Below are 27,489 nucleotides of genomic sequence, written 5' to 3'. Positions count from 1 at the left end.
AAACAAACAAAAGACATTTAGTGTGTCTTTTCCTAGCAAGTGTGTCAAATGTAGCAGTAAGAGAGTGACAAGCCAGAGCTATAGCCAGATAAGATCTTTACAAGACACAGTAGTAACCAACATTTGTATTGTACATATTGTATGACAAGGCATTGTTCTAAACACTCTACTATCTTAGCATGTGCTATTATTATCCTAATTCATAAGTGAAGCACAGAGAAGCTAAGCAATTTGCCCAAAGTCGCACAGCTGGGAAGTGGCAAAGCCAAGGTTCAACACGAAGCAATCTGCCTGCAATATTACTGTGCTATCCTGACACTCATGGCCAGCTCCCTCAGCATATAATTTAAAAAGAAGAAAAAAAAATAAAGAAATTAAACCAAAATATAATTCTGTTAGGGAAGCTCGACTAAATTCAAAATTTTTCCCTTGCTGAGATGCTTTATTTAATATCAATTTTTACACATGTTCCTCAACTTTCATTACCCTGCTCCCTTGAAGCTTTTAATCTACCTGCTGGATAATTCAGCATCAGCTTGCACCGGTTTTTGGCAGCCTGTGAGGCAGGCGAAGATTATTTCCCTAGAGCCTAAACTCACCATAAGCATTTCCTTCTTTACTCTTGAAAACCAAATGACTACCCTGTAGTTGCTCAGAGTCGCTGTTATCACTAAGGAATTAACAAATAACCATTGTGTCTACCAGACTGTAAGACTCTAAAGGGCAGGCACCCTGTTTTAGTCAACTTTATATCCCCAACTTCACAGAATGCTGGTACATACCGATTTAAAATATAAGGTCAACTTCATTTTTTCAGTGAGGAAAAATAAATGATTTGAGATTTCTCCAGGCATTTTTGCAGTTCAAAGGGAAAAGTAGATAGCACTTCAGAGAATTTAGGAAGAGAAAGTCCTGTAGTCAGTTTTATACGCTGTCAATTCTCCGCACAGCCAAGGGACCAGGGCAGAGGGAAATCACTTTGCTGGGAATTCCTAACTAAAGTGGATCTTTTAGGAGATGACCTTTAGACCACCACTTTACAGCTCTTTTCTGGTATCCTAAGAGCAGGAATAACTAGGCTGTCACAGGGCCTGAAAGATGAAAGTTACCTTAACAGATTCTCTCCTCTGCTTAAGGCTGGATCCAAACTACACTAGAATGTTTTGAGTGTTGGTAACTTCTGCTTAGTCACTTAGAATAATAAGACACAAACTACATGTGGCACAAGGACCACACCTAGAGCCTGAAGTTGTTTTTTTGATCGGTTTGCCCAATGTTTTTAAGATAAGGAAATTCTACCTAAAAAATCCATATTCAAGGCTTTTCTTAAAAAACCGAAGGATCTGTTAGCCTTAGGCCCATATTCCATCATGGCAAAAATGAGCAAGAGTTGAGTGCTGGCTATTTGCTTTAATTGGGCAGGTCCTCTTTAGGTAATCATAATGACTCCGACTCATGATTTTACATCCAGCCAAATTACTCACTGACCTTACCTGACTAACCACTGGGGCCTTATATCTGTGCTGTCCATTTGCATTATTCTTTCTGGTTCTGATTCTATCCATTCATTCAACAAATATTTACTAAGAATTCTTTGTTTTTAAACATCTTAAGATGGTTAGTTAATTCATCTAGTATCAAATGTTACCAACTCTCAATCTGAAAAGTTCCACGTGTTTCTTACACATTTAACAGCATGTATTATTTATATTTTTTGAAAAACTTTACGAATATATATTGTAGCCTATTTGCTTTTAATACAAGATAATGATTAGGAGTTGGCTTATTATTCAAACCACTTCAGGATATAATTAAACAAAGTAAGAAAGAAATACTTAAAAACATACCAGAATGTTAAAACTTCAAAAATCTCTCACCAATCAAAATGATTTATTTTATATGCCAACTACAGGTCTACAACTTCTTTAGCCAACTGCTTTAAATTACTGTTTTCTAGTAATTTGTGACAATCTTCTATATTATTAGGAAATTTAGGCAACTTTAATAGATTAACACACAACTTCCTTAATGGGTAATAAACCTTTAGGAGAAATATGGGGGAATAATGGGAAAAAAATCGGTCTCCATAATCATATCTAGTGAGAAAAGTGTGAGAATACAGTAAAATGCAAATTTCACAAGAGAGAAATTTTCAATAGAACTTTTGTCAAAGGGGAATATGATAAAAGACTACTTTTCTGATACATGGAAGCTTTGGTAGAAGCATGCCTACTTGATAACCTACCCAGGGTCAAGCCTGAGGCCTTCGATGTGTTTAATAGTTATAACAAAGAACAGAGGGAGAAAGAATATTCACCCAGCATTTTCAATCCCCCATACCTTGCTTTTAGATTTCACGTCACCACAAAGCTTCATCAGGTCTGAAGACAGTGTGCTATATGCAAATATATAACCACAAGATTAAAAGGGACTTACTATACAAAACTGCATGTCCTCTATGTTTACAACTATGGGAAGAATTGTATATGCCTAGCTATGGAAAACAAAGAAAGACAATATTTAAAATCAAAATAAACTAATATAAATGTTTTTCATTTTCCTTACTTAAATATTCCAGTATTTTTATTTTAAAATGTGTGGTAGTTAAGCTTAACTGAGTTTGGTTTCCATATTACTGTTTCCAGTGCTATTCACTCAGCCATAAAATTCAAAATTATTTGTTTTATAAGGGTAATTATTTGAAGCATCAAGATAAAGTATTAAAAATATAGAAACAAGTAAAATCTATTAAGTTTCCAAAGATTCTCTTACCTTCCTTCTGATCCTGGGCTGTTTAAAGGTGCATCCTCATCAGTACTATCCTCTACATTTTCTATAAAGTAAAAAAATGTCCAAAATGTATTATCCATGTTGCAATTTGAATGATGATTGTAACCCCTATACTACCATAACTATCAGCCCAAGTGTTCAATATGGTCACTTTGGTTTTAGTAACTGAATCAAAATAGAAATGTAGAAAAACATTTCTAAGAAAACCCTTTGACTACATGTCCTAGGATGAGGAAAAACATGTTTAAAATAGGAAAACCACAGGCTTGATAAACCACAGAACAATATTCATAGGATAGAATTGAAATCATGTACTTATCAGAGCATGTGTAATTATATTATATTAGTGGCCCGGTGCACAAAATTTGTACACATTAAAAGGGAATTAATTAGAGGAAATATTTTAATATTACTATTTGCCTTTTATAATAGAAGTGTCAGAGATGAAAGAAAATTAGTAAAATGTATATGAAAATCTTCCTCCTGTCAGAGTTTGATAAACCATAGAACAACATTCATAGGATAGAATTGAAATCATGTACTTAAAAGAGCATGTGTAATTATATTATTTATTTTTTCATAGTATGCATTTGTCCCATGCCATCCAAATTTTTGAAAACCCACTGAATAAAATATAAGAGTAAAGAAAATGCTTATGAGCTCCCTTTATTTTTGTTTTCAAGCAGAGGGAGTATGTGTGTGTTTAGGTATCTGGAGATTATACATCAGCATGCAGCTCATTCATGTGTACACGAAAGACAAAAACAATAGGTTTGCATGCAATGGTTTCATAAACGAACACAAATAAACCACTGCTATTTCAGAACAACTCTAGCAGGCTATTAAAAAAAAGAAGAAGAAGAAGAAGAAGAAAAAGCAAACAAAACTATCAGGAAGTCAGTAAATAAAACAGCCACTGAAAGTGAACTATTTAAAATGTCAGTGAGCCCGTAACATAGGTTCAGGTTTCAAAAACATACACATTGTACTATAAAATCATTCCACGAAACTAAAGACAGAATTATAAATAACATATATTAATAAAATATATGAGTCAGCCCCTTTTAGCTTTTAAATTTATATCATACAAGTACGTAAGTCAACTAATCTCTTTCTCTGATGTTCCCTTTCTTTTTTCACTGTTTAGCAGGTAGAATAGAATATCCAGTAATACTTGATACTTGATAGTATTATCTAAAAAGGAGCCCATCACCTGGCCAGTGTGGCTCAGTGGTAGAGTGTTGACCTATGAACCAGGAGGTCACGGGCACATGCCCAGGTTGTGGGCTTGATGCCCAGTGTGGGTGTGCAGGAGGCAGCCAATCAATGATTCTCATCATTGATGTTTCTATCTCTCCCTCTCCCTTCTTCTCTGAAACCAATAAAAATATTAAAAAATAAAAAGGAGCCCATCTGGGACCCATACAAGGGAGTTTACTTTTTGAAATGGAGAAAACGGTAGTCTTGAAGGCAATGTGTATCTCAAAGCTCACCATTAGAGGAAGGCTCAAGGACCTGCTTCACAACAGGATTCTTGAGTACTAAGGTGACTGAATTAATTGATAACATAGAAAATGGGGTTAAACGAAATGACAAACTACCCTTTATTTTCTCATGTATAAAAGCAGACTAAGATTGGCTAGTATTCTTGTAGGGAGAAATCAGTTAGTATGGTAAATATCATATGAGTGCTTGGTAAAAACTATTTAGTTCCTGCTGATGCACGTATGCCTAATCTAGAGATAATTATATTTTGACATAACCAACCTAGCCAGAGGTCAGAGGCGCCACCCATTCAGTCACCAAATCAGACCCTTCTTCCGGACTGAGCTTAGTATGAGCACTACAGTCATCTGAGCTGCAGGACATACCGTCACCTCACTGTCACACTCTCAACTCCCAAAACATAAATCCAGCCCACTGCCAGCTTCTTTTCCCAACACCATGGAATTAAAGCTAAGGGCAGAGATTTATAACTCCCGAATGCCAAGTTCATTCATGTAAGTGCAAAGTTGCACAATCTCACTTCACTGGAAGTTAACTAGCGAAGTTATTTTTTAAGCTATTTTTTTTAAGTTATATAAAACAGCCCCAGCCCAGCCAACATGGCTCAGTGGTTGAGCATTGACCTGAACCAGGAGGTCATAGTTCAATTCCAGGTCAGGGCACATGTCCGGGTTGCGGGCTCCATCCCCAGTGTGGGGTGTGCAGGAGGCAGCCAATAGATGATTCTCTCTCATCATTGATGTTTCTATATCTCCATCTCCCTTCCTCTATGAAATCAATAAAAATATATTTTTTAAAATCTATACTAATGAAAGGTAATATGCTAATTAGACTGGACATCTTCCCTTCCAGACAAAGCTATGATGGTGGGGGCTGAGGCAGAGGCGGTTAGGGGCTATCAGGCCAGCAGGGGAGGGCAGTTAGGGGAGATCAGGCTGGCAGGGGAGGGCAGTTAGGGGCAATCAGGCCAGCAGGCAGAGGCCGTTAGGGGTGATCAGGCAGGCAGGCAGGTGAGTGGTTAGGAGCCAGGGTCCTGGATTGCGAGAGGGATGTCCAACTGCCGCTTTAGGCCCGATCCCTGTGGGCCTAAACTGGCAGTTGGACATCTCCCAAAGGATCCCGGATTGGAGAGGGTGCAGGCCGGGCTGAGGGACCCCCCCTATGCACAAATTTCACACACTGGGCCTCTAGTAATAAAATAATAAAAGAGCCCAGTTGGTGTTGCTTAGTGGTTGAGCACTGTCTCATGCACCAGGAGGTTGCCGGTTCAATTTCTGGTCAGGGAACATGCCTGGGTTGAGGGCTTGATCCCCCAGTGGGGGACATGCAGGAGGCAGCCAATCAATGTTTCTCTCTAATCAATGTTCAATCTCTCTCTCCCTGTCCCTTCCTCTCTCTAAAATTAATAAAAACTTTTTTTCAAAGTAGTGTACAGAAAAGAATTAGACTGGCAGCCCAGAGACTGCTATCCTTAGACAGGCCTGCTTGCAAAGTCCAACTTTGTCTAGCATCTGCAAAGTTGCTGGCAGAGGGGCTGCCAGGAACCAATTCCAGCATGTAATAATTATAAGAGTTCTGTCAAAAGGTTGATGGGACTTGGTGGGCTCAACAAGGGTGAGCCACATATGTAGTGTACCTGATGGAAATGGCTAAATGGCACTTCCCCAAAACCTGAATAGCATAATCATTTGCTGCCAGACAGCTCAGGGCATTTTATTGCCTCCTGTTGGCCAAACACCTGAACAGCTGTAGGCTATTCCCCAAACTGAAAATACCCTTTGATACCTTACCCTTTGAAGTGTATATCTCCACCTTGCCTTAGGATAAATCCTGTGAATAAAAGCAGGGTCCTGAGTGAAGGAGGAGAGTCTTTAGCTCCTTTAGCTGAAGCTCCTCTGACCCCCAATGCCTTTCAAAATTATCTTTCATCTCCAGACTCTTTAATCATCTATGCACAGCCCCTTTCTCCAGAATGCTGAACCCTTTGTAAGGCTGGGAAAAGAACCCTGGCAAGGGGCCCCAGTCACCAATGAACTAATGAGAATGGCTCATTGTACCTAGAATTTGAACAAACAATCTGGCTTCTACCAAACGCCTGCTTTCCTCTGAGAGTCTGGGATCCAGGTATATACTGGAAGAGGGTATCTGTGTGAGCAGTCCCCAGTAAAAACCTCGGGTGATGACTCTAACGGATTTCCCTGAGTATAAACATCACAAAATGTCACTTTCATTCCAGGGAGAAAAGGACATTCTGTGCAATCCCTCCTGGGAGGGTGAAACATAAGGAAGCCTGGACATGGACTCCTTTGTGTATCCTTCCTATTCTCATGAAACTTTGCTGTAGATACAATACTGTGAGCCCCAGAGTCTTCCAGCAAATATACAAAGTTTGGGATGCTAACGTAGGTAGGAAAAAGAGAAGGGAAAATAAAGGTGTTCTTCAAAAACTACAAGCCTGTGAGCATGAGGTGCTGGCCCTGGCTCACCCTCTAACCTTGTTCCCTCATTCTGTGCCATGTACTTGTTGCTCTAGGATACCAATCTGCTTGAACACCTTGTGTACACAATACTGGGGCTAACTTATGCTTTCACTTAGTCATTGCGTAGATTCACTCTGTTCAGGCCCCCCTTCCAACCTTGTCTTTGGCCTGGCTAATTCTTTTTCTTCCACTTGGCTAACTCTTTTTCCTTCTTTATGTTTCAGCTCAAATGTCACCTCCTTTGGAAAGCCTTCATGGACTCCTCCATTCCTGTTGGGTGGTCCCATTCTGTGCTCTCACAATCCCCATACTGAATATATTTCAATCACTGACCTCACTACAATGTATCACAATCTGTTCACGGTCTGTCAACCTCAGCATCAAGACCACAAGGGCAAAATTTTGTGTCTTATATATCTTTGAATCCCAGCACTACGCCCAATGCTTGAAATAACATTGGTGCTAATGCGGTTTTGTTTTTAGCAATGTATATATGAATGCCCAGCTTTTGTGGATTTCACTTCCATTTTTTCCTTCTTCCATACTTTTCCCCCAAGCACCTCTGGGCTACATTTATGGCCCCAATACCTGGGGCAAATTTCTGCAATAAGACATAAGTTACATCAGTCAAATGGGTTCCAACTCTCTGCTTCTGACCCTTCTTCCAGCCTCAGATAATTGAAAGTAGTTTGAAAGTTGTGAAAAAGTAACACTGTTCATGAAATTAGCAGCTTAACATTTTCTGCACAGAAGGATATCAAAGAGGGCATTGCACTTTTCTTCCAAAGTAAAAGAGATCATGGACTTAAATGAGAATTTACTTATTGCTATAAGGTGAGCCACTAAGAAAACGAAGAAGGAAGAGAAAGAAGAATAGAAGGAGGAAAAGAAATGCACTGATAACACATGGAATTGCAAATTTTCTGGTTATAATCCAGAAACTTGGTTAGGATATAACCAATCCTACTTTTCATTTTTTTACTTTTACTTGTTATAGCAGGAACAGTGTAAAAGAATTAGCCTTTCTATCCCTATATTATGCAGCTGATATAAAAGAAATACTACTTTGAGAGTAACATGAAGTATAAACATTATAAAAGTCATATAGCTCATGTATTTTATTTGTGTGACATTATTTTAAATAAATTCAGGCCTGGCCAGCATGGCTCAATAGTTGAGCATCCACCTATGAACCAGGAGGTCACAGTTCGATTCCTAGTCAGGGCACATGCCAGGGTTTTGGACTCGAGGCAGCTGCTCAATGAATCTCTCATCATTGATATTTCTATCTCTCTCTCCCTTCCTCTCTGAGATAAATAAAAATATATTTAAAATAAATAAATAAATAAAAATGAAATAAATTCAGATTCATAGAGTATGTTTATTCTAGTGACACAGAGAGGTAATTACATTTAATCTTTTGGTTACATTCCTCTCCTTAAAGTAAAAAGCATTTTAAAAACTTGGACAACTATATGATTAGAAAAAAGAAAGTTCAGACCAGGTTGTGAAATAATTTTGATTAAATAAAAACTGCTCCAAAATAAGGATTCAGAAAAATTGCAAGTAATAAAATTGCCCTGATATTCTTGGTTCTTCATGTGTATGATCACCAAGAGGAGTAGAAACAATACTGACAGGTGGGGGTAGTTCATGTGAATGCTGTAATGGCAACAGAAAAAGGTTGAAAATCTCTACATGCAATAATCACTAAAGCCTCTTCTAACTTAAAAATGTTATGATCTTAAATATTGTTTCAATTTGTTCATATAAGATCCCGGATAGTTTTATTTAATTTACAATATTAAAATATATGTGCTTAATTTTACAAAACATAGCTGAGAATCTAGCAAATATATACTAAAGATAAATGTACACCAAAGATATATACCAAAGAAAGTTATTTATGATGTTAACAGATGTAAGTTAATAGATATATTTAAAAATTAAAAAGAAATATGTACTCTTTTTTTTTTTTTTTTTTTTTTGCCTTTTACAGGAAAGAGAAAAAAGGGCTTACAAAACGGGAGCCACAATTGCAGTTCAAGTGATAAAAGAAAAAAGTTCACTAAAGTATACTTCTTTAAACATTTTAAGAATTTTAAAATCAAGCATGTATGAGAAAGACAAAAGACTTAGTATGTTTGTGGTTGTGGATACATTTCAAAAAGGATCATGCAAAACAGTGGTTGCCAATAAACATTTTAAAAATAAGATGTACCACAATTAGTGCACATGAACAATTAGTAATTCATGCAGCTTGTAGGGTACACAGAAAGCTAAACATACTTACCTAAAGGTACGCTATCTAGATCTGTGTAAATAATAGCAAAAAGGAAACAAAAAGCAATACTCCAATCAAAACAGATCCAATGTTAAAAACTCCCACATAAAACAAGATTATGGTACCATTTGTAAGATATGTAGAATAGATGCCATAACAAAAACATTAATTTTTTTAAGGCAGTTAGATATGCAGAGTCAAGTAATGACAGTAGGCTAATGTTATAAATAATTTAAATAACCAATTCAGAAACTTGGTTGTTCTTCTTTATCCATGAAAACTAACTCCTTAATAAGGTTAAGTAAGCCTTTTTACTAGTAAGTTGGTAATCATTTCTTGGGATGACAATAATGAATTACATCCCCCCAAATTTATACATGCAAATTAAAGAAGGAGCAACTAATAAAAATATAAGTAAATATAGCATCTATTCAGTCAAGCTCAAGGGGGAAAGAGTATAGTACAGCACACTGAAAAGATCAAAGCTCCCCTGCAATTATTTAGCTAAAATTCGGTTAGATTACCTTGTAAAGCATGGCCCAGTAAAGCATCCAGCTCAGGATTTAACTCTGCTTTCTCTTTCAACATGTGGAATAAGAGCTGGTTTTGTGTCGCACTGGTTATTTCCGTTTGCTTAAGCCGACCTTCAAGTACTTTAATTTGAGCCTCTTTCTGGGCAGCCTGAAGACCCTGTAACACCACCAAAAATATAAATAAAATTATGTTAGGTCATACAAAACAGAATCTACCAAACAAAGATGTGAATCAAATAGCAAGTGTATATGGATTTCGACATCAAATAGACCTTACCTTGATTCATCTCCGTGCCTCCACTTACTAGCTTCGCGCCCTTGAACAGGTTACCTTATCTTCCTGATTCTCAGGTTTCTCATAGGCAAAGTTATATGAATAATACCTACTTCCTAGCACTAGTGAAAATTAATTAAGAAAACATAGCATAAAGGGTCTAGGCACAACCGCAACATGAGGGGGAAAAATGAGTCAGAAATCATTATCACCTTCAACATTTAGGCAGAAGTTTCTTACAGGTGGCATTCCTATTCAAAGAGGATGGGAATGAAACTGTTTTTTCCTTTCTAATTTTATGTTTTTGAGCTGTAAAGAATTAGTATGCAACCAATGTTATGATACCAAATTTGTATGCAACCCAAGAGATTTTCTTTTCATTCTTCCTTTGTTAAAGCAAAAGAGGAATTAATTATTCCCTAAGTTGTTTATCTGTTCTAATATACAAACACAATAGGTGGACTTGATCTAAATATTGCTGATGCTTCTTAACTCTAAAAAACAGGTAAAAGGGCCCGGCTGATATAGCTCAGTGGATTGAGTGTCGTCCCATGGACCAAGAGGTCTCGGGTTCAGTGGGTTCAATTCCCAGTCAGGGCACATGCCCAGGTTTCGGGCTTGATCCCCAGTTGGGGGCATGCAGGAAGCAGCCGATCAATGTGTCTCTCTCTTTGATGTTTCTGTCTCTCTCCTTCTCCCTTCCTGTCTGAAATCAATAAAAATATATTTAAAAAAAATAAATAAAAGGTAAAAGGAATATTTTCTAATTTAAAAAAATCTTCTTCCTTATCATAAAGGAAGGGGTCACTGGGGAAAGATATAAAAACTACAATGAATTAATCAAAACTTGGATTTTCAATAACAGTGTTGATCTTACCTTATTGATGCCCATTGACAAGAAGTGACCTAGCAGGTACCGGGCTTCTGTAAGTGTGCAAGCATTAATGACTGCGGTGACATCCAGGGTTTCTCCTTCTTCCTACATCAAACCAGCAGATGATGTAATATTACTTTGAGCTAATTGTATTTAAACAGAGGGCAAAAGCCTATTGCTTCATTAGGTTAACTAACTGGACTCCTCAGAATAGTGTAAACTATAATCCCCACACCAAAAATATATAGTCTAGTTGAAAAGATGAGGCACAAGGTAGATTAATAAATGATATATGTCTTTTACAAGTAACAAATAATACAAAATGAGCAGAGATAGCTAGAGAGCAAGCAGGGAGTGGTATACATACAAAACCTAAGAAGAATATTAAATAATTTTTAAAAATTCCTTCACATAAAACTTAAAACTGCTTTTAATAATTAAAAAATACTTTTTACTAAGGCATTGCACATTTTTTTAAATTACAAACCTTTGCTTCTTCCATCTGCATGATGTTGGCTTGACAATCAGAAATGCTGTCATTGATATAATCTATATTCGCAGTTAATGACTCCATCTCCTCATTGATGTTGACCACATTTTTATCTCCCTCTCCACTCTCCTTGACTATTTTTTCCCTTCTTCTGGAAAGTTTCTCTCTTCTTTTTGTGAGTTCTTCCCGTTGCTGTTGAGGAAACAGTTGGATTTTAAGACATTATGCTCATCTAGGACATTGTGCTAAGTGAAATAAGTGAGTCACAGAAGGACAAGTACTGAAGGGTTCCACTTATGTGATGTACGTAAAAGAGTCAAACTCATAGAAGCAGTAAGTAGAATGGCGATTGTCAGGGGCTGGGGGAAGAGGGAAATGGGGAGTTGCTATTCAATGGGTGTGAAGTTTCAGTTATACAAGACGAGTAAGTTCTAGAGATCTGCTATACAACACAGTGCTTATAGTTAACAATACTATACTATACATTTAAAGTGTTGAGTACAGATCTCATGTTACCTGTTCTTACCACAACTTTTTTAATAGAGGATGTTCATTTATTCATACACAATGCAATCAAAACTCACTAGGGGGAAAATCCTTAGTAAATATTACATTTACCCAGGGAACAAACTTGAAAAACTGAAAATTCACAGCCAGCTAAGGGAAAGCATATCTGCTTTCTATTTTCCACACCTTGAGGAGTCTATTCATGTCAGCCTCCATATTGGAAATTGTCATCTTTTGCATGATGATGTCCGTGACCCTACGTTCAAGAAGCTGCCACTTCATGCGTGCCGTCTTGGAAGTAAACACCCGGCCAGTCAACCCTTTTCTCTGATATATTTTTCTATAATCATATATAAACAGACAAACATAATTACTTATGTGCTTATTAGATTGTGCACTAGCACATAATATGCTGTTTTTCATTTAAGTCCAACATTCAGTAATAATGCCACACAGATTCTGTTAGGAGGAACAGAAGAATCATGTTGACCTTGTTCCATTGGTTGCAGGCGTGGGTAAGGCCTGGACTCTTGCCACAGGAATTCTCATTTTCTGCTGAGCTCCTGCCCTTGACGCATCTGTTTCTACAGCAGCTACACTGGAACCTGTGTCCTGAACGGGGGTGTCAGATGAGCTCAGCTTCCGTGTGACTTTCCCAGCCACTTTATCTGACATGGGTCTTACTTGCCGACGGAGAGCTGTAACCTGAAATAGCGACAGAGACTGACTCATTCTCTTCATCGATAGAAATACATCATTTATCTCAAAGCCAGAATGTTTCCTCTAAATGGCCAACTTGCCTCTTCAGTTTTGCGACGAAGAACCACTTCTTGGTTTCTTTTTTGGGCTTCCAGAAGTCTAAGTTGATGCTATAAAAGAATATTGAGTAAGTTAAAATAGTAAACTGGAAAATACAATACTTCCTCCTCCTACATTAATATATTCCCCATCCTGCTGGGAACTATAAGAGTTCTTAGCAAAATCTGAGCTAACAACAACCTTGCATCCATTATTGCAGATACAGGTATTTTATTCCAATAAACACAAATGCATATGGATACAGCCACCTCTCTCTGAAAGGCTATCTCTGTGACACATACTTTTAGTTAACAAACACTCAAATAGTGCTTACTATATACAAATACTTTTCTAAATGCTTCACAAATAATCTCATTTTCTTTTTGTTAGACATTTTGTTTTGCTGGCTGAGGCACACACAAGAAGAAACACAGTTTAGACCAGTTTCAGTAAATGTACCTTACAATATATACAGTAATTTCAAACTCTGTTTTAAACATGGGGAGAATATAAATTAATTGGATTAGCACTGTATAATAACTTTTAAAAATATTGGGTAAAGTAAATGGACAATGAAACATGTTAGTATTGCCTATCAATTTGTTTCTAGATACTCTATGATAAAGACAATTAATTATGGATTACTTTAAGCCAGTGGTCGGCAAACTGCGGCTTGCGAGCCATATGCAGCTCTTTGGCCCCTTGAGTGTGGCTTTTCCACAAAATACTACGGCCTGGGCGAGTCTATTTTGAAGAAGTGGTGTTAGAAGAAGTTTAAGTTTAAAAAATTTGGCTATCAAAAGAAATTTCAATCATTATACTGTTGATATTTGGCTCTGTTGACTAATGACTTTGCTGACCACTGCTTTAAGCCATTTCACAGGACTATAATTTAGGGAAGAATGTTGGATTAAAAAAACATAGATCCTAATTATGGTTCTCTCTTTTATTCAACTCTATGATCTTGGGCAAAGCTTAGGAATTAAACTTGACCAAAAACATTCCTTCTAGGACTTAAATTTTGTGATATAAAAAATAACTCTTTATGTTTTGGATCCCAAATTTAAACAGGTCATTCATCTCATGCTTAGGCATATTCCTATGCCATCAGCTGAGAATTTTTAGAGAAAAGGATTCTATCTTACCCCAAGCATATTTTATCCTATCTAATAAAAGATTAATATGCAAATTGACCATACCTCCACTACACCAACAAGCCACACCCACCAGCCAATCAATCAGGAGCGAGTATGAAAATTAACCCAACCAGGATAGCTGTGGCCACAGAGTGAGCAGGAGGCTTGGGTTTCCCCGGCAATGGAGGAAGCCAAGCTTTCTGCCTGCCCTGGACTGCCTTGGCCTCCGCTCAAGGCTACAAAGTTTCAATTATAAAAGATAAATAAATCCCAGATACCAGGCCTCTGCTTGGGTTGCCTGGGGGCGTGGCTGGCCTGCAAACCACCACAGGCCCCTGGCCCAGGCCACCCCACACCCCAAGGGAACCTTCACCCTGATCCGGGGCACCCTTCAGGGCAAACCAGCCAGCCCCCACCCATGCACCAGGCCTCTATCCTATCTAATAAAAGAGTAATATGCAAATTGACTGTCACTCCAACACACAATATGGCTGCCCCCTTGTGGACACAAGATGGCCGCCACAAGATGGCCAGCAGGGGAGGGCAATTGGGAGGGACCAGGCCTGCAAGGGAGGGCAGTTGTGGGCGATCAGGCCAGCAGGGGAGGGCAGTTAGGAGGGACCAGGCCTGCAAGGGAGGGCAGTTGGGGGAAACCAGGCCTACAGGGGAGGGCAGTTAGGGGTGACCAGGCCTGCAGGGGAGGGCAGTTAGGGGCAATCAGGCTGGCAGGGGAGCAGTTAGGCATCAATCAGGCTGGCAGGGGAGTGGTTAGGGGGTGATCAGGCTGACAGGCAGAGCGGTTAGTGGCAATCAGGAAGGCAGGCAGGTGAGCAGTTGGGAACCAGCAGTCCTGGATTGTGAGAGGGATGTCCAACTGCCCATTTAGGCCCAATCCTACCTGGATCGGGCCTAAACAGGCAGTCGCACATCTCTCGAGGGGTCCCAGATTGGACAGGGTGCAGGCTGGGCTGAGGGACACACCCCCCACCCTATGCACGAATTTCGTGCACCAGGCCTCTAGTTGACTATAATAATGATTGACATAGAAGCAAAGTTAATAAATCTTTTTTAAATGAATAAATTACCAGAAGTTAAAATTTACATATAGTTTGAAACTTATTATTACATTACATTTCTTCCTATTAAAAGTCAAATTTCAAGCTCATTAATATGTTTCTGCGTGGTGTACAAATGTACTTGATTCCCTAACGGTGCAGAGATTAATATGACAAGAAAGAAAATGGGTCAATATATACACAAAGCAGCAAATAAAAAAGGAAGGAGTTTGAATGTTAGTTTTGTATGTGATTAGCCAGCCTCACATCTGTAAAATAGAACTAGAAGCCCGATGCACAAAGATTCGTGCTAGAATGGGCCTTCCTTTCCCTGGCTGCCGGCACCACCTTTGCACTCCAGCCCAGCCCCTTTCTGCTCATGCCCCTCCTTCCCACACTGCCAGAGGCCCTGAGAGACCGAGGGTGAGGCAGGACGCCTTGGCGACAACGCAAGCATCCCGCCCCCATCAGTCGGCAGCTGAGTATGCATGTTAACCGCCATCTTTGTTGAGTTAATTTGCATATCACTCCTGATTGGCTGGTGGCATAGCAGAGGTATGGTCAATTTACATGTTTGTCTATTATTAGGTAAGATAGTATATAATTTATGATCATTTGTGGCAGATAATATTCCCAAGAGTTAATTGTTCAATACTGATCTCTCTATATCTAATATGAATTGGTAATAAATAAATATTGGAAGGCAACTGTTCCTGTCATCCCAAAGTTTTCACGAAAAACAAAATAAATAGCCAAAAAGTGTAAATAACACAAAGGTCTGTCAGTTGAGGAATGGGTAAACAAAATGTGCTCTATGCATACAGCCATGAAAAGAAATGAACTACTGATACATGCTTACCAGGAATGAACCTTGAAAACATCATGCTACATGAAAGCCAGAAACAAGAGGCTACATACTGCATTATCCCATTTGGATGAAATGCCCTAAGTAGATAATAAAGTGGGTCAGCGGTTATCGGGGGCCAGGGAGAGGGCAGAATGGAAAGTGACTGCTGTGGGGTATAAGTTTCTTTTTGAAGTGACAAAATGTTCTGGAATTAGATGGTAGTGATTGTTGCACAATTTTGTGAATATATTTAAAACTTGAATTGTACAGTTTAAAAGAGTGAATTTAACTCAATCTTTTTTTTTTAAAAAAAGTACCAGATAAGGAAACAAAGAATAGGCAAAATATGAGCATGCCCTTCTACTTGATTTTAGTAATAAAATAATAGTATAAACAAGTTCTAAAATGCCCAGGAATTGAAAGTGACAAAGTATACTGATTATTAAAATCCATTGATATGTTAGAAAAAAAAATAAATGAAATAAATAAAGCTATAATTATGGGAGTCATCTGGCTAAAATATCTACTTTTCAACCTCATTACTCTGTCTTCTCTACCTCCTTAAATTTCCTTTTACCTCCCAAAGTAGATTTCTATTTTCTGAAATATGCTCTATGCTCAGTTTTCTCCAGGGAAAACTTAGAAAATGTTGAGAGAAAAAGGACCAAAGGCTGAAACTAACCAACAACTGGGGGAAAGAAGGTGATAACCTCTTCTTATAAGGAAAAATTTCATAAATGAAATAACTATATTGCCAAGAAATTTGGAAAGAAGAAAAACCCAATCAACTATAACCTATAACCCTAATACAACTACAGTTAGCATGTTGGGATATATCCTTCAAAATTTTCCCTGATTTGAATCAGGCATGCATATATGAAATGTTATTTTACACTTAATGTTAAATCATAGTCATTTTTCATTTTACTATGTGATTTCCAAACCCTAATTATTCATGGATGAATAATAACGTATTAACTTAGATGAGCTATAATTTATTTATATATTCCTCCTATTGTCAGCATCTTGGTTGTTTTTACCTTTTTCACTATTATAAATATCCTTAAAGTGAAGATGTTAACATACAGCAATTTTTCTTATTTTAGAATATTTTCTTAGTCTTAGTTCATGGAAGTAGAATTCTTGAGTCGAAGAATATGAACATTTTTGTATATCTTAAAGGCCTCTTCTGGTAAAACCTGGTTGTCATTCCAAGAACTTTTCAAAGAATCTGTACTGATGAAACTATCTTTAGAACCATCCTAAAATTGCTCTCTTATATAATAGTTCCCTGATCTCCCTAGAGATAACCAGTTGTTCTTTGACATTTTCTTCCATCTCATTGTGTAGAAAATAAGCCTTCAATAAAATTTATAATAATATTATAGTATTTTTCATAAACTTTTATATTAAACTATAATCCACATACTATATAATAAACATCACATAAAACTAGTGTTTATTGTCCTTAGCCTGTCTTTAATAGTTACAGTTATCAGAAACTTTTCTTCATTTATTAAATAATTTTGTCCCATGCACAACATTCGTACATAAAGAAGGCCACTCACATCTCTTTTACGTTGGTCTTTTTTCAATTGAGCAATCTCTCTGTTTCTTCTAGACTCTGTCAATCTGGCTTTTTCTTGTTCCTCTTTCATTTGTTTCATTAGGCGAACCTAAAAAAAAAATAGGTAAATATATCTATTGGAATTATTCTATCAAAACATTCACTAAATAAACCACATGTGTGGAACGAATTACTGAGAATTCAGAAATTTAACATGGAAATGTGGAGTCTTGCTGCATTTCAAATGGTCAATTCTTACTTTAGTGAAATACATTTCTATTTCTAATACATTGGTAATATGTTTCTATCAAATTGCTTATGCTTCTTATACTAGTATTCAGCATTCAGTTGCTATATGAATGAATTTTTGGTACTTATTACCAGGCGCTGTGTCACCTTGAGCGAGTTACTTAACCTTTTTAGGTTTTGGCTTTCTCTCATACAAAATGGAGATAATAGTTCTATGGCGCTGAACTGTTAAGACAATTCAATGAGTTAATATCTGTGCAGTGTTTATAACAGTATCTGGCATATAGCAAGCACCCAATAATTTTAGCTACTGTTGTTGTCATCAGCAAATACACAACATAATAACCTACTTCCTAAGTCATTTCCACATTTGCTATTTTAAGGAAATGCATTAATTGGTATGCCAAATGTTAATAACTGATCCTACAACTAAAGCAGGTAACAGATCAGGATTCAAATACTCCCTTCAGTCAGGGAAGACAATTTGTACTTTTCTATGCATGGGAATGATACACATCAAATTCAAGATAGTTGTTACTCTCAGGGAGAGAAGAATATGATCATGAACTTAATATAAAGGAAGCTTTGTGTAAATCTTTAATATTTAATATCTTAAACTAGGATATTAGATATAGTGTTCATTGTATTATTATCTATTTTTTTTTTGAATGTTTGAAATATTTTATATTCTTGTTAACCTTGTGTAAGGGTTTTAAGAAGAGAAATACCATCAAGGTCTCAGAAGCCATGTTGACCACATGCTTTTCAGCTACTCTGAAGAAAGGCTTTGATAATGGATGACAACAGGAAACAACTTCTAATTGCCCAAAGAAGTGCATCATTTGGAAGACAGAGTTAACTTTTATTGAATATGAAAAGAACCACAATCATATTTTTGTCCCAAATGACACAAGCATCTTCAACATCAGACTTTAATGGAAAATAGAATCAATACCTTTGTTTTTTTCATTTCCATCACATCCTGCTGCAATTTCTTCAATTGCTTTTCATATTGAGACTGGTTTTTAAGCAACCTTGCATGCTCTTTCTGAGCTGTCTGAAGTCTCTGCAATTCTTTATTCATGGCTTGGAGTTTCTTTTCATATTCAGATTTAACTTTTTTGGCTTTTTCTTCTGAGTAAGATTCCACTGAGCCTAAATGATCAAAGGATATCTGAATCTGAGTCGAAGATTTTTATTTTACAGATTTACAAGTCATGACCTTAGAGAAGAACATCCTCCCAAACTCAAACCAGGGTGTCTTTGAATCACTTTCCCTTTTATTATCTACTCTTAGCTTGTTTAACAATTATTGAAGTTTTTTTAGTTTAAAAAATGTTTCCAGCATAAATCAAAGACATTAAAACCACAATGTCAGACAAAATAATTAAGTAGCCTAAACAGGTACCAAAGGGAAATAAACAAAATAAAAAATATTTAACTTATGAGAAACATTGATATTTAATGTGGCTTCTAATATAATTTTCTTTTCTAAAGGAAGAGATGATAAAAATCCATTTTGATGACTTAGTTTGAACTTTAATTTGGATTAGAGATAATTCTTACCTAAGTTTTGAAGCACCTGGTCTCTTTCAAGCTGAGTGTCCCGAATTTTATGTTGTAACATCATTAGCTTCTCTTCATATTGCTTTTTCAGTGTCTGCAGTCTTTTCTGGCTATTTTCTAGTTCATCAATCAGCTTTTGCTTGATTGCAATTTCACAAGTAATGTTTGCTAAGTCTGCTTGATAATTGGCTATTTATAGAAGAAGAAAATAAAAATGCTGGGATAAACCAATGTATCATAATTCTATCTTTCAAGCATCATAATTCTATCTTTCAAGCAAGAGTGTGAAAACCATGATATCCAGGTATCCACTTAGCAGTTATAAAAAAACATGTTCTACATAAAACTAAAACAGGTGAACAAGATAAAAAGTGTTCACATAGATCAGGGACAACAGATATATTTGTACTAAATAAGAATGGAAATCACACAATGACTAAATCCAATAAAGGAAGAAGCATGAGCCTTAAAGGGCATACATAGGTCAACAGTCATAAAAGCTGTTTCATCAAGAATGAAGATGAGAAAATTAAGACTTTTTTGTCATGCTTTAATCAAATTCCCAAGTGAATTTTTGTCCTTGTACCAAAAGGCAAGTACCTTTTTCATCTGACTCCGAATCTGATTCATCAGAGCTTTCACCCCCTTCGATGTCGTCGTCTTCCTCCTCCTCCTCCTCTTCCTCATCCTCATGGTCACTCACTTCTTGATTTTCTTCCTAAAATGTGGTTTGTGACCACAATATGGCAAAGCAAACTGATTACCTCATTAAGAGAGACTACGGGAGTACAAAGTGCAAAGTACACAAATTTCCCTTTCCATTAGTTCAAAAATCATTCCACAATTTTAAGGTTATTTACCTAACAACTTCGTGCTAAATCAAAGAGTACTTCATCTCTCATGGTATTCTATCTCCCCACACACAATGTTTTCACAAGGCACAAAAATGAGAGCTGCCAATATTTATAGTTCATGTATCTAAAGCAAGGAGGTTCTAAAAAAAACAACAGTCTAAAATGGATGCATGATAGCCATCTCTCTTTTCCACACAAGTTAGTATAGCCAAGGACAACCTAATTCAGGTTCTAAAATTCACAAGTTCATTTTTCCATACTTACCATGTCTAATTCATTGTTTTCTCTTTCTGAAATACCCTTTTCTTCTTTTTTCTCTTGGTCAGTGTCTGCATTATCCTCTTTACCAGCCACACTTTTGAAAAAAGGAACAAAAAGATATGGTATTAAAGTAGAGAGAAAAATGGTTCACTTTTTTCTTTCTGATTTTTAAAAATCATCAATTATTTGGGAAAACATACTAGAAGAATTGACCATTTTACTGACCAAAGTTATCGTGTCTGATGCTTCAGAGGAAAATAGAAATTGCCATTCAACCCATAATACAGTGATTAATATTAATGAAGGAGAAACTTATTTTCCAGAAACATGGAGGAACCGATCATGCCCTGAGAGCGTGAGAACTGATGAAACAGCTAAGAACTAGTCACAGGAACAGCCACTTAACTAGAAGGTAGGCAATTTAAATGAAAAGGAAATAAAAATAAATGTTTTTGTTCTCTCACCTTAACATGTACAACTTCTCTCATCTAAATGCAAAGATACAAAAACTGCATTTTTATCTAATACATTTAAGATTAATTTGAAGATCCAGAGTAAATCTGCCCACAGTAAATTTGTCTAGACTGGCTGTACACATCAGCGTTCAGGTCTCCTCCCATAACACAGCACGTGATGCTTTTTCCAAGGCCATACCTACAGCGCAGGTCTGTTTCTGATAATCTCCCAGAAATGGGTCTTGGCACATCAAAACTGTCAGAAGGCCAGCCTGACCTCTGAGTGAACAGAAAGTTTCAGGGTCTGCCACAAGATGCACCATACAAATAGAAGCCTTCTCTTCAGTCATTGAGTACTAACTACACACTTAACTACACACTGCTGTCAGTTAATGGTTATAACTAAACTAGGTCAGCCCTGGTAGCCCTGAGAAAAAGAGAGACTCTATAGTGAGCAAAGTTTTTGCATACTTAAATCACTTCACCCTTTTAGGGGTTTAGCAATCGTAATCAATTATGCACAGATGTTATACTTCTGCACACTAGACTTGTACATTTAATCAAGCTGAGTAATATCAAGAAAGTGAACTTTACGTGAATCTACATGTGAAAAAGTTTATCTTGTGCTACAGTAACATTTTCAAAATATTAAAAAAGAGTACTCGAATAAGGCAATATTCTCCAAATAAAATACCCCCTAGCATGAGCTTAAAAACTCTATCAGAATAACTTTATAACAGCTAGCATTTCTTTCAGATATTCTGCTATAGTAAATAGTTGCCTTATGGATTTATTTTCAGAATCTAGACTAAAAATTCAATCTTTTTAGGTTTTGTTATTATGATTAAACTTCAATTTTTAACTCTAAGTCCCAAATGCTCACCAATATTTTTGTACTCAGACAACAGAAATTATAAATATTTTTCCTTTGTATGCATTTTTCAGAGTTCTTAATTTATGTTTATTTATGGATTATCTCTAATTTCTTTCTTCTCCACTAGACTATAAGCCTAATGAGGGCAGGGATCATGTCAGTATTATATTCCCAGTACCCAGAGGATGTACATAATAAATGTGCAGCAAGTGTTAAATACGTTGATCCTATGACTGTGCATGAATACCTCCATTTTGCACCTATGCCTAAGGGTCACACACACTAATTATGTTGGAGTTCAACTGAAAGATGCATAGAGATGCATGGAAGACAGATGTCTAGAATGAGAAGAAACTAGCAGTAGCAATATAAATAAAACAATCTTAACTGTAGAGGAACCAAGTAAGTTTAACAGGGTTCCATGAATGTTGTTAAATCATTCTGTGAGAGGGAACGGTAAATATACTGAATGCCTGTCTGGCATCACTTCTACTATCTATAGTAGGACTGCTGATTTTCCACCATCATGCAGTTCAAGCTGAAAATCTGGAAAAAAAACTCATCCAGTCATTCCATTCAAAGGTCAGTACCATAACACTGTTGTGTTATAGTTGAGAGATGGACTAGAGTTAAGGGCTAGGAAAGGAGAATGTCTTAGGAAAGATATTTCCCATCAGCATTCCCCTTTCCCTCACCTATGCAGTCTCCTTTCCTCACCTACAACTGTTGCAGCATATGTTATTACTGTTATTGTTGGTTCCTTCGTTACTTCAAATTCTAACCCCAATTCTCTTTTCCTCAGGTATAGCCATAAAACCACTTTATTCCAAACTCTTGACCCAACACAACCTCTCACTTCCTCCAGTATCCAGTTTAACAAATGTTACTTTTTACTTAATATAAAGTTAACTCATATTATTCGCTGTTTGTGCCAATTCTGATGCAGAAAAATCGACTGTAACTTAACATTATTAATTTACCCTTATAAATAGTTTAAGGCTTAAACTTTTAAAATACAAGTTGATGCTTTATAATTATTGCACTTCAAATATTCCAGTTTTCCTCAATAAAATGGGCAAATTATATGTAAAATGACGATCTAAACAGCAATGGAGGATATTTAAATCTGCACTTTACATAGAATCAGAATCTTAGAGCTAGAAGGAACACAAGTGCTCATGTGGTTGAACCCCTTTAATATTTGACAACCAGTGTCAACATTTTTATTGACAACCAAAGAAGAAATTGTGGCCTGGGTAAACTAATCCACTCAAGGGGACCCAAACCAGGTGTTGAGTCTCCCAGGCCCATATTCTAATCTAGATCCTGCACTCAAGGTTCGGTCCACAGTCGGGGAAGCATTAGCATCATCTAGGAGCCTTTAGAAACGCAGAATCTCAGCTCCACCTCAGTCCTACAGAACCAGAACCTTCATTTCATCACCCTCCCCAGGTGATCTGTATGCTTGTGCATGTTCGAGAAGCTCTGTCCTAGAACATCAACTGCTCTGCTTTTGCTCTCCTTTATGGATGACATAAAAGTTGGAAGCAAACACTCCACTAAGTACATTTAAAGGGCTTAAATATTCTCAGGTGGGAAAATGCTTCCACACACTACTTGCACTATGCATCTTATTTGCAAAAATAGAAGAAATTTGACATTTTTAAGCCCTTAGTTTAATTCCAATGATAAACATCATGTCCTAGATATATACTAATCAAGTGAGTTCTAGTGTGACTCATTTTAGAATACTTTAAATAAGTTACAGAATTATAGAATAGAATTACAGAAACGTTAGAAAAATATATAATGTGTAGGATATAATGGTTAAATGTAAATTATCAAATAATTTCAAGGGATTATAATTTTTAAGCTCTCATTTTAAAGTAAGATATTCATTTACCTCATTATTACAAAGCAAATGTTCTCAAAAGGCTTATTTTAAGAGATGACATTTCTAGAGTGGTGCTTCTAAAATACATAAATATTATTAAAACCAGTTTATTTTCTTAATTGTTTTGATTATATAGTATGGGAATTTATTTAGAAAAATCTATGAAGAGAAGTTCTTCTAAGAAGTAAAAATCGACTTTAACCATAATTCTGAATGAGTTAAAATGCAAGTGTTTATTATATAGAGAAATGCACTTCTAAATGTTGCTCACATTCCAAGTGGAAAAAAACAGAGATTTCTTGTCTTCGATGCTCACTTCAAATACATTTTAAAACATGTTTTCTTAATTCAACCTTAAAAATGTTTTGTAATTTTAATCTGTCATAAGGCCACAGTTTCCTTTTGCTTTGTTGACATTTTAATATTTTTTTTCAACAAAGATTAGACTAAATAAGGAAGAGATCCCACCCATGACTTAGCATGGGCTGCAACAAAATGACAATTCCCACCCAAATAATAATTCCCAGTCTGCTCATAAGTTTCTGAAAAGATACATTTGGAAGCCAAATGAGGTTTGAGGGTCATTTCTTAACCTAAAAAAGTAAGTCTCCTTCATAATTATGATAGTTTATTCTGAAATCACATGAAATTGCCTGAATTTTAATTAATGTAAATACTTAAAAACTATTTTCAAAAATATATTTGGTATTTTTAATTTTACAAAATCAACATCACTTTTAGAAGCACCAAGCTAATCGGGTCTGAAACAATTTATAATTCTATAATACATTTCCTTTTGAACGGCAACTAAGAATTTAAATGACATTTTAATTAAAAAAAAAAACAACAAAAAACCTGGGAAATATTCCAACCTTCTTTCTTCTCGATTGCTTTCCTCAAGTTTCTGTAGCCTTCAAAACCACGAGGCACAGTATTGGAAGGCCAAGCCAATGAAGGACAAACCAGACAGTAAAAAGCGAGAGTGATAAGGAGGTAAAAATGAAACATGAGCTTGAAGACTTTAAAATAAATTTTAAAGATATTATCAAAGGACAATACACAGTAAAAAGGCAATACATTTTGTAAGAATAAAAAGTAAGTAGAAAAACAAGCAGCATTATATCTAAGAAGAATATGTAGACTATCAGTTGAAATTATTTAGTAATAAAATATAAAGTCTCAATTTATATAAATAGTAGGAGTGTTTGGATGCCATTGCTCTTTTAAATCTGAAATGGATCCATTTTCTCAGTTTCCCACAAAGGCCTACTTTCAATGATATCCTCTGCCTTTTAAATCTTTACAGAAGCACTTTTTATGGCATCATTAAAAAAACTTCAAAAAGTAATGCCTTTATACCATACTATGAAATTACCATTAATACTACATACTAGAATACTACTTTCAAAACTTGATTTCTGTTTTAATATACTACATGTGCACATCACTACATCCAAAAAAATCCTATTTCAAAATTATACATGAAATGTATTATGGTCAAATGAATATGATTGTTATGATATTAGTGAAAAACTTTAATTTTATTAATTAAAATTAAAATCTCATAAACTCACTGTACTAATTATTAAAAGCTAACTATAAAAGGACGTCTAACGCAAAGGTGGCAATAAAATGGGAAATGTAGTACTTTCCATTAGTAAGATTATATTTCAATCAGAAAACTATAAAAAAACTATATGTACTTAAAGGCTTTGAAATAAATGTAAAGAATATTGAATATGCATAATTGGGCATCTTTACTCAATGGAATGTACTGAATAGCAAAATTTGTCATGTAGACAAAAGGATAGATGTACTAGGCTCTGCAGAAGCATATAGCAACCTTGATACATCCCCCTTCTGCCCAGATTTCCAAAAGCATCTTCCAGAGTCATCAATATTTTACAATAAGGAGACTGAGTCTTAGATATGAATTATCAAGCCAGTTCTCATTTTAATTTTGTAACATATGTGCTCACATGTGATTTTTGCTTTTGGGCCTGTGATTGTTTTTTCTTATATACTTATATTACTGCTATTACAAGAAGAGACTAGCAATCTTTCTGAGAAAAAAAATCAACAGAGTGATAGTCACCAGGGTTCAAAGGTCCAGTATAATGGCTAAAATAGAAAAGGAAAGTAATTGCTAAGAAAACTGTTTCTAGAATTTCAACCTGACACCACAAAATACAAATATAATACAGTCTGATGAGTAAATTAAAGTTTTTGGGTTTTTTTGCATTGCAAGTCATTTAAAGCTAGATATCCAAAAACATGGGGATAAATGTGTGAATCAGACTTTTTTTATCCAAATACACAAAAAAATGCAAAATACTTTATTTCTCATCTAGGCTTATACTGATGATAATGAGCTATAATGGCTCAAAAGATATGGTTCATTGGCAAACAGACCAAATTTTCTATTTTCAATAGGAAGAATTTTTGTTTGCCTTAGACAAGAGGGTTATATTTAAAATCTATGGATGAAACGAGCTAAGAAGTAGTTAAACTTTAGATACTTTCCCAATTGCCTTTTTAGAAAAGCTTTGCAATAGTTCAAAAAGACAATGGAGGGTCAGAGAATAAGCTAATAATCTGGTACTTCTCCATAACTTAAAGGAATTTTGTTTTTTATTTTATTTAGTTCCATTACAATATTTCTATATGAGAGGGCAGTGGGGCACGCAGAGAGGCAGGAGCAAATCTTGTTAACCATTCTAAAATGGTTATGTAACGGAAAAGCAGGCAACATAGTCTATTCAATTATTCTCCCTTCTTTTTTTTTTTTTTTTTTTTTTTAGAGTATGTTTTTATTGATTTCAGGGAGGAAGGGACAGGAAGAGAGATAGAAACATCAATGATGAGAGAGAATCATTGATCGGCTGCCTCCTGTACAACTCCTGCTGGGGATCGAGCCTGCAATCCGGGCATGTGCACTTGACTGGAATCGAACCCAGGACCCTTGAGTCCACAGGCCAACACTCTATCTACTGAGCCAAATCGACTAGGGCTCCCTTATTTTCTTATATGCCCTTATTTTCTTACAATCTTCACCTACTTTACAGATCAACACAAAGGTAGAAGAGCAATCCTTAAAACACTACATATCAACTATTGGTTGTAGCTTTGACAAAGACTCTGATGCTGAAGAGGGTGAAACTTGCATGTAAAACCTTGAACACAAATGCCACTCAGCTAAAAATGACCCAGTTGCTGCTCTTTCTACCAGCCCTTACAATGTCAGAGGCCCCGTAGCCACTGAATCCAAAAGGTAACAGCACAAAACAAAGTAAAAGACATGGAGCTTCTAAAGAACGTGTGGATTCAGTGGGGAGGGAAGAAAGGAGCTATGAGAACCCAAAGGTTGGGCCCCGGACAGGTTTGGGAACTCTCCGCCAAAAGGTGTTAATAAAACAATTCTTTCCTGCATGACTGGATTTTTTTTTTTCTTCTTGATGGGGTTGCTGCCCCAAAGTCTAGTGTTTGGATTGTTTCCTCTTGCAAAATTACAGACATCCCTAAGAAAAGAAACTTACTGGTTATAAGTCATTTCCACTGGCATGAATTCCTTTTGTCAGATGGCTTTGCTCCCAAGTATGAGTTTAAAGAAATCAGAAGAGCCCTAGCCGGTATGGCTCAGTGGATAGAGCGTCGGCCTGAGGACTCAAGGGTCCCAGGTTTGAGTCCGGTCAAGGGCATGTACCTTGGTTGTGGGTACATACCCAATAGGGAGGGTGCAGGAGGCAGCTGATCGATGTTTCTCTCTCATCAATGATTCTAGCTCTCTATCACTCTCCCTTCCTCTCTGTAAAAAAATCAATAAAATATATTTAAAAATAAAAAAATAAAGAAATCAGAAGAAAGCAGATGATTTTTAAACTGGGAGGCGTCGGGAGACTTGCATGAGAACTGATCGTGGAATGGACGAAGGGACTAAGGCAGCAGGAGGACATAAAGCCAGTAGATGGGAATAAGAAAAAACAAGGCAGAAATTCACACCCCCACCCCAGCCAAAGGTTGGCTACACCCATGAAAGTGAAAGTTTCTTTCCCCTCTTTTGTCTTTCCCTATTCCCTTCTGACTTGCTTGTACCACACTATAAAATGGGTAAAAATCATTTTGTGGGAGTTGGGAAACCTGGACACTAGGAATTTATAACACTTTCTAGAGAAAAATTAGTCCAGTTCCAAACAAT

At 36.4% G+C, this 27,489-nt stretch overlaps 1 protein-coding gene across 7 annotated transcripts in view; it reads right to left on the bottom strand.

Moving 5' to 3' along the window:
• Positions 1-27,489, bottom strand: part of KIF21A (kinesin family member 21A) — a 145,357-nt gene that overhangs the window by 22,689 nt on the left and 95,179 nt on the right. For 4 of the 7 annotated variants that reach the window (XM_080661273.1, XM_080661274.1, XM_080661277.1 and 1 more), the window contains exons 12-26: positions 24,167-24,205; positions 20,075-20,165; positions 19,557-19,674; positions 18,957-19,145; positions 18,346-18,545; positions 17,143-17,250; positions 12,539-12,607; positions 12,229-12,443; positions 11,925-12,078; positions 11,229-11,423; positions 10,745-10,846; positions 9,585-9,750; positions 9,070-9,090; positions 2,773-2,833; positions 2,341-2,395 (exon numbers count right to left, since the gene is read on the bottom strand). In XM_080661273.1, the coding sequence (XP_080517399.1) occupies positions 2,341-2,395; positions 2,773-2,833; positions 9,070-9,090; positions 9,585-9,750; positions 10,745-10,846; positions 11,229-11,423; positions 11,925-12,078; positions 12,229-12,443; positions 12,539-12,607; positions 17,143-17,250; positions 18,346-18,545; positions 18,957-19,145; positions 19,557-19,674; positions 20,075-20,165; positions 24,167-24,205 (1,783 nt within the window). The remainder of the gene's footprint in view (positions 1-2,340; positions 2,396-2,772; positions 2,834-9,069; positions 9,091-9,584; positions 9,751-10,744; positions 10,847-11,228; positions 11,424-11,924; positions 12,079-12,228; positions 12,444-12,538; positions 12,608-17,142; positions 17,251-18,345; positions 18,546-18,956; positions 19,146-19,556; positions 19,675-20,074; positions 20,166-24,166; positions 24,206-27,489) is intronic. The other 3 variants (XM_080661279.1, XM_080661275.1, XM_080661276.1) reach the window with 1 other exon arrangement.

Source organism: Plecotus auritus (genome assembly GCF_963455305.1).
Source record: "Plecotus auritus genome assembly, chromosome: 3".
Taxonomy (NCBI): Eukaryota; Metazoa; Chordata; class Mammalia; order Chiroptera; family Vespertilionidae; genus Plecotus; species Plecotus auritus.
The sequence above is the reverse complement of the archived record's forward strand: the minus strand, read 5'-3'. Positions and strand labels throughout refer to the sequence as shown.